Source organism: Excalfactoria chinensis, chromosome 25 (assembly GCF_039878825.1).
Source record: "Excalfactoria chinensis isolate bCotChi1 chromosome 25, bCotChi1.hap2, whole genome shotgun sequence".
NCBI lineage: Eukaryota > Metazoa > Chordata > Aves > Galliformes > Phasianidae > Excalfactoria > Excalfactoria chinensis.
Window position 1 is genome coordinate 764,578 of NC_092849.1, and position 12,790 is coordinate 777,367.

The following is a 12,790-nucleotide window of genomic DNA, read 5'->3' on the forward strand; positions in this document are numbered from 1 at the left end:
GCACACACCTGTACTCACACACCTGTATGCACACACACACACCTGTATGCACACACCTGTATGCACACACACACACCTGTATGCACACACACACACCTGTATGCACACACCTGTACTCACACACCTGTATGCACACACACACCTGTATGCACACACACATACACCTGTACTCACACACCTGTACTCACACACCTGTACTCACACACCTGTACTCACACACCTGCACGCTGCACGCTCAGGCCCCGCCCACCAACCACAAACCACGCCCACTTTCCCTAAGCCCCGCCCACACCATACATCTCGCGAGATCTCAGCGCGGGGCGCACACAACACCGCGCCGGGAGCGCGCAGCTCCGCTCCGCTCCTCGTCGCTCCGCACCGGCCGCCATGTCGGCCCCGGCCCCGCGCTGGGTGCCGACCCACGTCCAAGTGACGGTGCTGCGAGCTCGGGGGCTGCGATCCAAGGCAGCCGAAGGGCAGGGAGGCAGCGATGCTTACGCCGTGATGGCTGTGGGCCGCGATAAGTTCTCCACATCGGTGGCGGAGCGTTGTCAGGGCGAACCGCTGTGGCGGGAGGAGGCCACGTTCGAACTGCCGCCTCCGCCGCGGCCTGCCGTGCTGCGCCTCACCGTGCAGCACCGCGCGCTCGTAGGCCTCGATAAGTTCCTGGGCCGAGCCGAGGTCGATCTGGCGGCGCTGAGGGAGGACGGAGGGCGGCGGCATTGCAGGTGAGGGGACGGTGTCACTGCGGAGGGATGCCGGGGGGTCATTGGGAGGCGCTGAGTGGGCCCTGAGGGGCTTGAGTGGTTCTGTGGGGAGCTCAGGGCACTGCGGGGCTGCTGGGGCCGCCTGAAGGAAGCTGTCCATCCTGTGGGGCTGCAATGGGGACCCAATGATGTAGAGCTCAATGGGGCTCTGAGTAGGCCCTGAGGGGCTTGAGTGGTCCTGTGGGGAGCTCAGGGCACTGCGGGGCTGCTGGGACTGCCTGAAGGAACCCATCCGTCCCGTGGTGCTGCAGTGGGGACCCAATGATGTAGAGCTCAATGAGTAGGCCCTGAGAGGCTTTTAGAGGGGCTTGAGTGGTCCTGTGGGGAGCTCAGAGCACTGTGGGGCTGCTGGGGCCGCCTGAAGGAACCTGTCCATCCCGTGGGGCTGCAATGGGGATCCAATGATGTAGAGCTCAATGGGGCTCTGAGTAGGCCCTGAGGGGCTTGAGTGGTCCTGTGGGGAGCTCAGGGCACTGCGGGGCTGCTGGGACTGCCTGAAGGAACCCATCCGTCCCGTGGTGCTGCAGTGGGGACCCAATGATGTAGAGCTCAATGAGTACGTCCTGAGAGGCTTTTAGAGGGACTTGAGTGGGCCTGTGGGGAGCTCAGAGCACTGCGGGGCTGCTGGGGCCGCCTGAAGGAACCCATCCATCCCATGGGGCTGCAGTGGGGACCCAATGATGTAGAGCTCAATGGGGCTCTGTGCCCTGCTGCTGTGGCGCTGCTGGTGATCACAGCGAGACCTCAGGGCTGTGCTCAGCTTTCCTCTTTAAGTATTTATATGTGAGCGCCAGCAGGTCACACTGAGAGCAATGATAGTTCAGATAACTCTCTCTCTGTACTGACAGCACGTTGTTCGGGTAGGGAATGAAGGCACTGCGCAGCCAGCACTCATGGATTCATCTTAATGAACGTTTAGCAGAGCTTAATCGCGTGTAAGAGCAGCTAATTCGGCGTTATATGGGCTCATGTCACTGCTGGCTGTTAGGTGCTGAGCAGGAAGGTGTCTCCTTTAATAGGCAGTGCAGCTCTGTGTCATACTTGCACCTTTGGACGTACACAGTGGTGCGGTGCATTGGAACCCCTGGGGTGGTTCCTGGAGCTGTGGGGTAGTGCCAGCACTTTGTGATGTGGTTTGAGGCAGCACTGAGTCACCTTCCTCCTGTGCTGTTCACACCGGTTTGGTCAGCAATCCGGTCTGGGTCGTATTTGTTAACAAAGCTTGTGAAGTCCTAATTAGCACATAGCCTATCATTAAGTCCTGTGTCAGGCTGTAATGTGTTTACGCACAGAGCCTCGTGCTTACAGCCAGCAGAGGTCAGCGAGTCAGCATGGGCCCCTTTCTTTGTGTTGGGACCATGGGAAAATGATGGAAAGATACAACTTGGGTGCTATTCCTCATCACTAGCATTGATTTGCTCTTGCTTTCCTGTTTGGAGCCTGTTCCTTCCATCATCATGTAGGTGCTGTGATGGCACGGAGCATCAGGGGCTGCTGCTGAGCCCCGTGCTGTGATCTGGGTGCTGGCCAGAACCACTGCTTATGTTTGAGAGTGGCTGACGATGCTGGTTGTCTGCAGCTAAAATAAAACCTTTTTATTTTATTTATTTTTTGCCTATGCAAATACGGGCAGCTCCTGGAAACTACATGATGTAGAATGGAATCTGCCCTGTGCTTCACTGGGATCAAACATGGGCACAGAGGGGTGCCCAGGGAGGTGCCAGCTTCCCGCAGCCTTCACTCGTTCTCTGCTTTGTTTTGTTCTTCAAAGCAAATGGCTTCTTCTTGTTCTCCTCCGCAATGTCAGTGTTCTCCATGTATCCTTCCTATCACCTCAGTGGAGTGAGGACATTACAGCTCTCTCAATAGACAGAAAATAAACAAATACATTGGCATGCAGCACTGATAACTTCCCTTTGCTGGCACTACTGTGCTTTGAATGTCATTGAGGAGGACGTGTGGAGCAGGAACTGAGCAAGTGCGGTGCAGGGAGGCAAGTTCTGGGTATGCAGCTTGGTTCCCATTCTGTGCTGTGTTTCAGAAGGGGATAAGGCTCTGCCTGTAGCAAATCTCCTGTTTGACCCAGTTGTTCTCTCACAGAGCTGAGTGGAAGTCCCAGACGTTCTGTAAGGCTTGTTTTGGATCTTGCTATGTTGATTAGGGGTTCTTGAGCTTAAGAAGCATTACCATAGCTGCTGAAAAGGAGCTGGAATGAAAGGTATGAGGGTGTGGGAGGCATGCGTAACCTTTCTGGTACAGTGTCAGCAGCTCCTTTTGCACCCACTTCAAAGCCTTAATCTGAATTTCAGGAAGCCTGAGGAAAAAAATGTGGCAGAGCTGACTGACGGTGCATCCCATGTGTTGTTTTTGAACCCAAACAAAAAGACAGATTTCACTAATAACTTTCTCTTCACAATCAGAAGTGTTTTCACATGGTTTCTGCAGTCATATGACAGTGATGTCACTGTAAGATTTAAAGGTTTTGCTTTTTTTTCCCCCCCTACACTGTAGGCTTTTTGCATTCTTATAACATCAGCACCCTGTGTTAAGCTATTGGTGTGGCTGGGGAGCTTGTTCAGGAAAGAAATCTCGTTGTTTTTTTGCAGGTGGTACAAACTACGCTCCAAACCAGGGAAAAAGGAGAAGGAGAGAGGAGAGATCGAGGTGGACATCCAGTTCATGAGGAGCAACATGACGGCCAGCATGTTCGATCTGTCCATGAAGGACAAGACCCGCTCCCCATTTGGCAAACTGAAGGACAAGCTGAAGGGGAAGCGGAGCAGTGGGCTCTCTGACACAGCCTCAGCCATCGTGCCCAGCACGACGCACTCCCCAGCTGATAGTGAAGATGAAGCATCTGAGAAGGAAAAGAAGAAATCCAAGTTCAAAACGTTGTTTTCCAAACCTGGCCTGCGGAAGAGTTCCCTCTCGCAATCCATGTCGGTGCTGCCCACACCTCAGCCTGTGGCTGCCGGAGTTGGTCTCAGGCCCAAGGATTACAGTCCACAGTGGGACGATGAGGACTTGGAGACCACTCCAACCTCAGAACGTGAGTATGCAGCCTGCATGCATGGGGCTGTGCTCAGAGCCATGGAATCATAGAGGCGTTTGAGTTGGAAGGGACCTTTAAAGGCCATCTGGTCCAACTGCCCTGCAATTAACAGGGACACCAGAGCTCCATCAGGGTGCTCAGAGCTGCATCCAGTCTGACCTGGAACGTCTGCAGGTACTGAGGATAGCAGACATTCTTAAGCTAAGCTTACCTTTGGCTGGCTTAGAAGCCATGAGCATAACCTGCACATGGCAGTGGTGTGGTTCCGTAGTGGATATCTGGTGGTTGTAGGTACTGAAAAGCTCAGTGTGCAGAGGGCTGACAGCATTAAGGGACCCAGAGGATGTGGATGTGGCCAGTCTAGTTGCACTCACATTGTTGCTGTGATCAGTTATTGAGTTAACAGCAAGCATCAGAGAAATCTTGAATTTCTCCCCATTTTTTTCTTTTTTTTTCCAGGAACCTTTGAAATTGCTCTAGATGAGGAGTCCTCTCCTTCTGTATTTAAACACATTAAAGCAGCAACTTTGGACATCAGGCAGCTAAACCAACCAACCGCTGGCAACACCAAGAAAGAAGGGCTCTCTTTATTTAGTGGCCTTAAATCTAAAAACGATCCAGTTTCCAAGTCCAGTTTGTGTATCAATGGCAGTCACGTTTATATGGAAGAGAACACCCTGAAGGACAGCACTCCATCTTCTTCCCCCTCTCCTCGCAACTTCAGGAAGAAGCAGGTCTCTGCTTCAGAAGAGAACCTCTTTTCCAGGTCTACTAAAGGACCTGAGGAGATGGGAAGAACGTCTCCAAGCAATGCTTTGTCTGGGTCTGCATCCTTGGAGACCTTTAAAGCTCTGTCTTTGCCATCATACAAATTGCTGAGCAGTGAGGAATATGTAGAAACCAGCGTTCCTGTGAGTGTTGAGGTTACCAAAGAGACCAAAAAAACGGACCAGAAAAAGTCTGCCTTGCTTTCCCTGGTCACGGGGAAGAAGGAAGCAGCCAAAACCAGTGATGCTGAAAGTATTCCGGACAGAACTCAGAAGGAAGAGGAGAACAAAGCTGTTGAAGAGAAAAACGAACAGGAGACCAAACGTCTTGAACCTCCAACAGATTTAAGCAGAGGAAATCCTTCAGAAGACAGTCAGCCAGAAGCCTTCACAAGTAAGCAGCCACTCAACCCTTTTGAGGAAGAACGGAAACCTGAAAAAGCAGCTGCACCAGCAAAGACCAAAGCTGTCAAACCCAGGTCAGTGGCTTTTGCTTCAGATGCTGACATAAATAGTGACATGCAGTGGTTGTGGGTTTAGTTAGGGTGCTTCCTAGCACAGAGCAGCACTTCTGAGCTTGATGTGCTGCACGCAGCAGCAGCGTGCTGTTCAGGGGGAGGGGGATTCCTGAGGGCTTGGAGCTTGCCATTGGTCACAATCATTTTGGTTAGTTTTTCAATATGAACAAATAGATTGATATAGGAATATTACCATATAGGGATATTACTGATAAGTGATGCCAAAATAGCAGCTCTCTGAGTGCAAGCATCTTTTCAGGTTCTGGGGTAAGGTTCTTGCTGGCTCTTTTTTGCAGAAACTAACATTCTTCTGTCAGAGCTGCGTGGCTTGGAACATATCCAAGGGCTGAAATATCAGTTCTAACACCTCTGCTTCTCCCTTCTGTTATTTGCTGTGGTCTTCAAAAGAGTTAACCTTGGAGCCCTTCTGCTTTTGACATTGTTCACAGCAACAGCAAGTGTATCTATGGCATTTGTATTCAAGGCTTTTTCGGAAATTCTGCTCCTTCATATGTCTGGTTGTCCATATGTAATTTCATATATATATATCTCTGTGTATATATGTGTGTGTAAATACATTTGTCTTACTAATAAGGCTATGTTTTGCCTGCCTCTGACTCTCTGTTTTCAGTGCTTCTTCCTGTTTAAACATCTTGCACATGAAGTGTCTTACTAATGGAAGTGCTTGGGATGCAGAAGTTGAGGTAGCGCTTTAAAAGCAGACATGGCAGTAATCTGAGTGTGCAAATGGCAGCAGAAGCATTCTGACATCAACCAGGTGTTTGTGAGGAGCATTTAAGCATATTTACTGGAGTTAGATAGGCTTCTGGCTCTCCTGCTGTGTAATTTATCTCCATTGTCAGGCAGTGGTGCAGTCTGGTGCTGAAGCTTGTCTGTTGCTGCTTCATGTTGCATCCACAGGTGACATGCGAGTTTTTTGTCCCTTTTGCAGACTGGGCCTGTCTTCAGAGGAGGAAACCAAAGCCACTCTTCCTACTCTTGCACCTGATTCCCTTCCTGCTTATCTGTCTTTGCACCACATCAATAGTGACAACAATCCCTTTGTTTCTAAAATGGAACAGAAAGTACCAGACTCTGAGGGCATTACTTCTGCGTCTCATCCTTCTTTCACTGCAGAGCATTTAAGTGGCAAGAACCCCTTTAATCCCAGCTGGGGCAGGGGAGCTCCAGCCCTGGGTTCTGACCATGTTGCCATCCCTTCATCCCAGCACCTTGCAGCCTCTGCTCCCAAGGGGCAGATCTCTCATAGTGGCAATAATCCTTTTGCTTCTGAATGGGGTCGGGGTCCTGAAGGCTCTGATGCACATGCTTCCATGTCTCCTTTGCCTGTACCTTCTCTCCATTCTGGTGGTCATTTTAATGGCAATAATCCGTTTATATCCAAGACTGGATGGGGTGTGGATGCACCAGGTCTCACAGCTGTCACTGCTTCTTCCCCTGTTGGCCTTCCTGGTGATGGAGACAATTCCTCAACAGGACTTTCTGCTGATCTGAGCCACTCTGCTGTCACTGCTTCAGGGAGCTCTTTGAATGTGGCTTCAACTCATAATGTAAATGCTGTAGCAAACCCTCCTGGCACTCCTTCTGTCGACCCTGGTGTGGCTTCAAAGTGTGATTCTGTGCAGGTGGGCACTTCTTTAGATAGAAGCAAGTTAGTGCTCTTTACAGAGAACAGTGCTGAGCAGCCACCTTCCTCTGAGAGTGAGCTCCAAGAGAAGCAGGAGGTATGGAGTGAGAAGAGGAGGGAGGAGCATTCAGCCACATCGGATCCCCAGGATGCTCCTCCTGATACAAACCAGTCATCTCCAGTAGGATCTGTGAACCCAGTTCACAGTGCTCACGTGCAGCCTCATCAGGAAGCTGCTGCAGGGAGAGCTGGCAGGGAGTGGGCTGTCACACCACAGCCTGCACCACGGCTGTCTTTAATGCAGAAATATCCCCCAGTTTCTCAGGCTGATGAGTTAAGTGTTGGGCCTTCAGGGGAGGGCGAGGGCTCTGCATTACAGAATGAGAAATCCCCTAGTGCTCTTGGGTGCCTCCCTCAGAATGGCTCAGTGACAGCTCTCGTTCCACCAGTAAAGCTCAGAGCTGACAGCAGTAGCAGACCTGTGAGAAAGGAAGGGGACGAGGATTTGTTTGATTCTCTTACAAATCTAAAGTCTGTCCTTTCAGTTACTGGAGATCACAGCATGAGGCTGGCTGCCCTTCCTGCTATTCCTGAGGCAGGCTCTGATGATGAGCTGCAGGGTGACTGTCAGGAAAACCACGGCATTGCTGCAGATGATCAGAACACTTCAGAGTCTGTAGATAGAAAACCTTTGCATGAGAACCAGCAGGAGAGCTCTGATAGCTCTGCTGCAGGTGGCGTAACTCTGTCTGCAGGAGGAGGAAGTGCTGTGCCTGTGCTGCATGCAGGAGGGCATGGCCGTGGAGTCAGTAAGCAGGCACCTGACTCAGGTATGACGTCTCATTCCAGTGAGCACAGTAGTTGTTTTGAGAAGCAAGTAATAGATACTGGTGTTGGGGAGCGTGCAGAGAGTGACTTCTTTGAGCCTTCTGTTTCCTCTTCCTCCCTGTCGTGTTCTTCCCAGCCCTGCTCCTCCTCTCCCTCCCTCTCCTCTGACACCCCAAGTCAGAGAGCAGAGTCTCCGAAAAAGCCAACAGCAGAGGGCTTCGCAGATAAAGCAGGAAATACTGGCAAGAAGAAGCTTCTTCAGGCATGGGTTTCACCCTCTGAAACGTACCCTAACCAAACTCAGCAGAGTGGTGAAACCATGTCTCCTAAGCACAGGTGAGAGAACATGGGAACTGCATCGAAGGTATCTCGGTGCTGAGAGCCTTGCTTCTGATGTGAGCTTTGTCTTTTCTTGCTCTGTTACAACCAGCACCACAAATCCCGAGCAATTAAAACACCTTTTGACATTTTATGGCACAAAGTCAGATCAGATAAGTTGTACTACCTGTGTGTCCCAGGATAGCAAAAGCATTCGGTATTTTGCAAGAACCACAAATATGCTCTCATTAAGAACTCACTTACTGGTGCACAAAAGATGGCAATAACAGCTGGTATTACTGCATTCTCCTGTGGATTGACCTTGCTTTTCCTTTGTGATGTTGTTCAGGATATATTTCACTTGTTACTCCTTTATCTTTAATGCCTGAAGTCAGTAAAGACAGTAGAAAGAACTGGAGTGCACTTAGAGAAGCCTGTAGCTGAGGCAGAGATGCCTTATCTTCCCAAAGTCAAATCTTTTATCTCTCGAGTGGGAGGGAGTGCAGAGTAGGACTTTTCCCCAGTTTTTCACTGTATTTGTTTTCACTCTGAAGATGTAGTGCCAGTGTTGTGTGTACTGCATGAATGACACCAGCCCTTTGTAATGTTACAGACTTCATCCTGTGAAGCCAATGAATACCACAGCGAATAAATCCCAAAGCAAAGACCTGAATGTCATCAGCACTATGAATGAGAAGCTGCTTGAGATGAACATAAAGGTAGGGTGGAGAGCGGCACTGCAAACTCAACTCCTGTACGTTGCTTAGGATCGTGTCTCCTGTTGTGTATCTCAAACAGAAAAACTGTGCTTGTGCTCAGACCATGGGGAATGTGCAGTTTCCTTTTGTCCTTTCTTGGAGGTGGGGGCATTCTTTATTATTTTCTTGCAACTCATCAATTATAGCATCAGAGCCTCCTGTTTGTGCAGGGGTTTCTGAGTGGAGGGGATAGAGGGCTGCAGCCTGACTGCCCAGAGGTGAGCAGGACATCCAGAGTTGCAGCTCTGAGTGACACTGCTGTGCTGCCCTGGTCCTGCTTGTGACGTGCAGGAGCTGCATAACTTGGACCAGCAGGAAAGATTGAGCAAATTAATCACTGTTGATATGCAAACATCATTAGTCTGCAAAGCTTCTTTTTGCCCTGATGTAAGTTTGTGGATCTTAAAGATGGGGAAAAGGTATCCTTGGTGTGGCTGCTGCCTTGTAATGTGTTGTATTAATATCCTCTGCTTCCTGAAAGCATTGCTGTGCAGCTTGTATAACCACTCAGATTTAAAGTGTGGGTTATTTTATTGATAACCTTGGTCTCAGGAGACCTCTAAAGCTAATCCTGCAGTGCCTCCTTCTGGTACAAGTGGAAAAGAAGAAGTTTTATTTAAATGCTATTGACTGACATGTTAAAGTGTTTGTCAAGTTTAAGAGCTAAAGGCAGTTTTCAGACAAACTGTGCTGTGTGATTGTGGTGGTAATCTGAAGAAGACTGAAATGCCTCAGGCCTACGTGAGGGTTTGTGCTGTTTAACCTGAATTTGACCTCCCAGGTTTTCAGCACGTTTTGGGTCTGTGCAATCATAAAGCTTTAATGAGCAGCATTCCAAAATGCCATTTAGATTGAATGTAGCTCTACAAAGGTGGGAAGCACGGTAATACTTCTGAGGAGCAGCTGTGTGTTGGCAGATGGACATGTAAAGCAGTTCCTCGCTGCCTGAACTCCAAACCATCTCCCAGAGAGCATTCAGTTCTTGTCTGCAATGCCCTCGTGTGAGACAACCCTGCCTTTCTTTTGCAGAAATACAGTCCTTCGGATCCTGCCTATGCTTATGCTCAGCTCACACACGATGAGCTGATCCAGCTGGTCCTGAAACAGAAGGATACGATTACCAAGAAGGATCTCCAGGTGCGTGAGCTTGAAGACTACATCGATAACTTGCTTGTCAGAGTCATGGAAGAAACCCCAAACATTCTTCGTGTTTCAACTTCTGGAAACAGAAAAGCTGGAAAGATGTAGGAGCTCTCTGGACGTCGAACAAAGGGCTGAATTCTTGCCAGCAGAGTTTGATTAATAAGGAGACAACGTGAAGTAGGTGGTACTGCTGTGCTGCCTGCAGACAATGAGCTCTTTTCTGTTTCTGGCTTGAGCAGCCATCAGTTGGAGTAGTGCTTACATCAGCTCTTGTATATGGAGCCCAGAAGTAGAGTCATTTACCGTATTTATTTTTTTGGTCTTTTTCCATTATTTGGGAAGATTTGTTCAGGCATTTAATCCAAAGTCTGATTGCGATAGGAAGGATGAAGGGTTTGTTGTTGTTTTGTGTGTTTTCCTTGCCAGCAAAGCACTGCTGATCCTTTGTTGAAGGTTTTACATCGTTGTTTTTTAGCAGCTTTGATAGATCAGTTACTCGTCTGTCTGCATCCCAAGTTGTAGTGCAATATAAAATCTCTTACAGTAGAGCTTGAGGATTTGATTGCTTTTGCTTTTATCTCTTGACAACTACACTGGAGGAGTCCAAAGATGAATACTTCAGAACAGAGCTGAGTGGGCTGTATTTTAAAAGCAATTAATGTCCTGAAGCAGAATGCAAATTAAACCTCAGACTGGAAAGGAAGAAGCAAAGTGAAATTAGTGATACAATATAAGCAAAGCAGTTCTCCAAGGGGAAGGTTTACATACAGGGTTTTAATCACAGATGTCATGCGACGTTTGTCTACCATAGCAATAAGGAGTAGCAATGGATTTGGGCTGACGGTACGTTGTGTTGGAAGATGTTCTCCTCTGGACTTCAATTCCTGATTCAAAGGTTGTTTGAACAGGGAAGACAAAGGTACAAACACCTGGATTCTGCCTTGCAGTCCTGAACTGGCGTGGATTTCACTGTACACATTCATGGCCTGGGGCTCTTGTATGAAAGTTCCGTGACAATTTTGGTGTCGTACCATCATAGTTTATTCCATGTAAGTGCCTTGAATTTTGGAGCAGCCTTCAAGGGTGATCGGGCTTAAAACTCATCTCTTTTTCTTATGTTCAGTGTAGAAAAGGAACCAAATTCTGCTCTCCCCCTGAGATGGGAGCAGTCAAGAGTATCAGCTCTCAGTTCTCGTTGTGTTCCTTATGACTTGAGCTCAGAAAGGAATGAAGGTTTCATGTTGCTGACTTTGCAAGACAATCAGATATTCCTTAATGTGTGGCTTCTTTGCAGCTCAGCAGAGACAGGTACTTTTCACCATCACCTCAGCTAGAGAATGGCAGCACAGGGCTCTGAAGCAGCCACTACAACAGCCTTTCTCCACTGAAAGTGAAACATGCCTCTATTTTTTTTGTTATCTCTTGTCAAAGGTCAACGAGCCGGATTTCTTTGCAGCTCTGAAGTTTACCAGAGCCCGTGATTGCTTTGGAAGCAAGCTGAAATACTAAATGAATGTGTAGCACAGGAACACAGTGAGTGCTGCTGCCTTCTGTGGTTGAGGTAATCTATTAATGAGGTCACTCCTGATGTAGCCTGAAAGGAGTTTCTAACACAGTTTTCCTACAGCAAAGCACTTTATTGAGGGATTATTAACCTCTTAGTAGCCTTAATAATCTTAACTATTGTCATAAAACACTGAAAATTACTGGAGACTTCTCAAACGAATACTGTATTTTTGTAGGGAAATGTAGTTAATATATTATCCTAGGGATGTAACACGTTGATTGGAAACTCAAAGCATGCTGTTCATCATGTCTTCTTACTGTAATCAGGCCGACTGCTGAAGTCTGCCCTTGCAATCAAAGCTCTCCTGCGTGAGAAACCCAAGTTGAAGCAAAACCTTTTGCTTTAAGTGTCTTTAAGAGTCTCTGCAGACTCCAGGTTGGTACTTTTCTGTACCCTCTTGTGTGAAAGGTGGCTCTGAGATGCAGAGGTTCTGAGCTGTACCTTTGGGTGGCGCTGCTTGGTGTTGCTGGGAATGGATGCTGCTCCCCGTGCCTTGAAATAGCAGCGGGATGGAGGAGTGCTTTGCTTCCTCCCCTCGGATCTCTGCAAAGAAATAGTTCTTTATACCTCATAGATAAACTCGTCTTCTAGGTTTTATTCTTTTTATTCACTACTTTGTGATTATTATATAGTCAGAAAACCAGCAGTGCCTTTGAACATCGTAACCATTCTGAATCACAGGTGCTGCTGTTGGTAGTCAGCACTGGACGCTGGGCTGAGGAAGGGCCTGATGTGCTTTTATGGATCTCATTTTAGCAGTGCTGTGTGTCTTTGCAGTCTGCGATGCTGCTCTTTGCAGTCTGGATCCCATGAAGGGTTTTGTGCATTCAAGGTTCTGCACAGGAACAAAATAGCAACGTATGCTAATAACTCTCCTTAAAGAGCCTTAAACCTTGTACTGTCCTTTGCCAGTTAACCACTACCACTGAGGCAATACGGCCTCTCTGCACTGTGGGTTATCCCACGTGGTGACAGGTGCTGCTGCAGGCAGCGCTCCTGGATGAGCCACATTCCATTCCACAGCTGTGAAAACGTGGCACAAACCTCATAACCTTTTGCCTGTTTAAAGCCTTGCTTTGGTGTAAGGGGGCGCTCACCTTGATTTTAAGGGCCCTAAGAATGGAGTGCATTTTATTGCTTGATTACTGAAGGACCTCAATGTATTTTTTCCCTGTTTATATGGTCTCCTTTTATCGCGGGTTTGTTTTTAAATGCCCTTTGGTTTTGTGGAACACTACAATAAAAAATACCTTCATTCCAACGTCCTTATGGTTGTGTTTTCCCTTTGCTGTGGGTGTCTATTGAGCCCAGGTTTGTGATGCTGGCTCTGGATAACAGCACCCAATTGAGGTGTGGGACGCTGTGCTGCTGCCAGCAGAGCTCGGCTGCTCCTCTAACTGCTCCCCACCCGGACCGTGCTCGGG

The 12,790-nt window shown here is 48.4% G+C and overlaps 2 protein-coding genes across 2 annotated transcripts in view; one reads left to right on the forward strand and one right to left on the reverse strand.

Annotated features, from left to right (window-relative positions):
* The window catches only part of DDHD2 (DDHD domain containing 2), a 66,126-nt gene extending 54,271 nt beyond the window's left edge, over positions 1–11,855 (reverse strand). The window contains exon 1 of the mRNA XM_072357138.1: positions 11,845–11,855. The gene's annotated coding sequence lies outside the window, so the exon portion shown is untranslated. The remainder of the gene's footprint in view (positions 1–11,844) is intronic.
* On the forward strand, positions 332–12,631 carry RAB11FIP1 (RAB11 family interacting protein 1). The gene is made up of 6 exons (XM_072357134.1): positions 332–728; positions 3,374–3,816; positions 4,279–5,065; positions 6,057–7,916; positions 8,512–8,617; positions 9,686–12,631. The coding sequence occupies exons 1-6, from the start codon at positions 388–390 to the stop codon at positions 9,902–9,904; spliced, it is 3,756 nt and encodes a 1,251-aa protein (XP_072213235.1). The 5' UTR covers positions 332–387; the 3' UTR covers positions 9,905–12,631.
* The last annotated feature ends 159 nt before the right edge of the window (positions 12,632–12,790 follow it).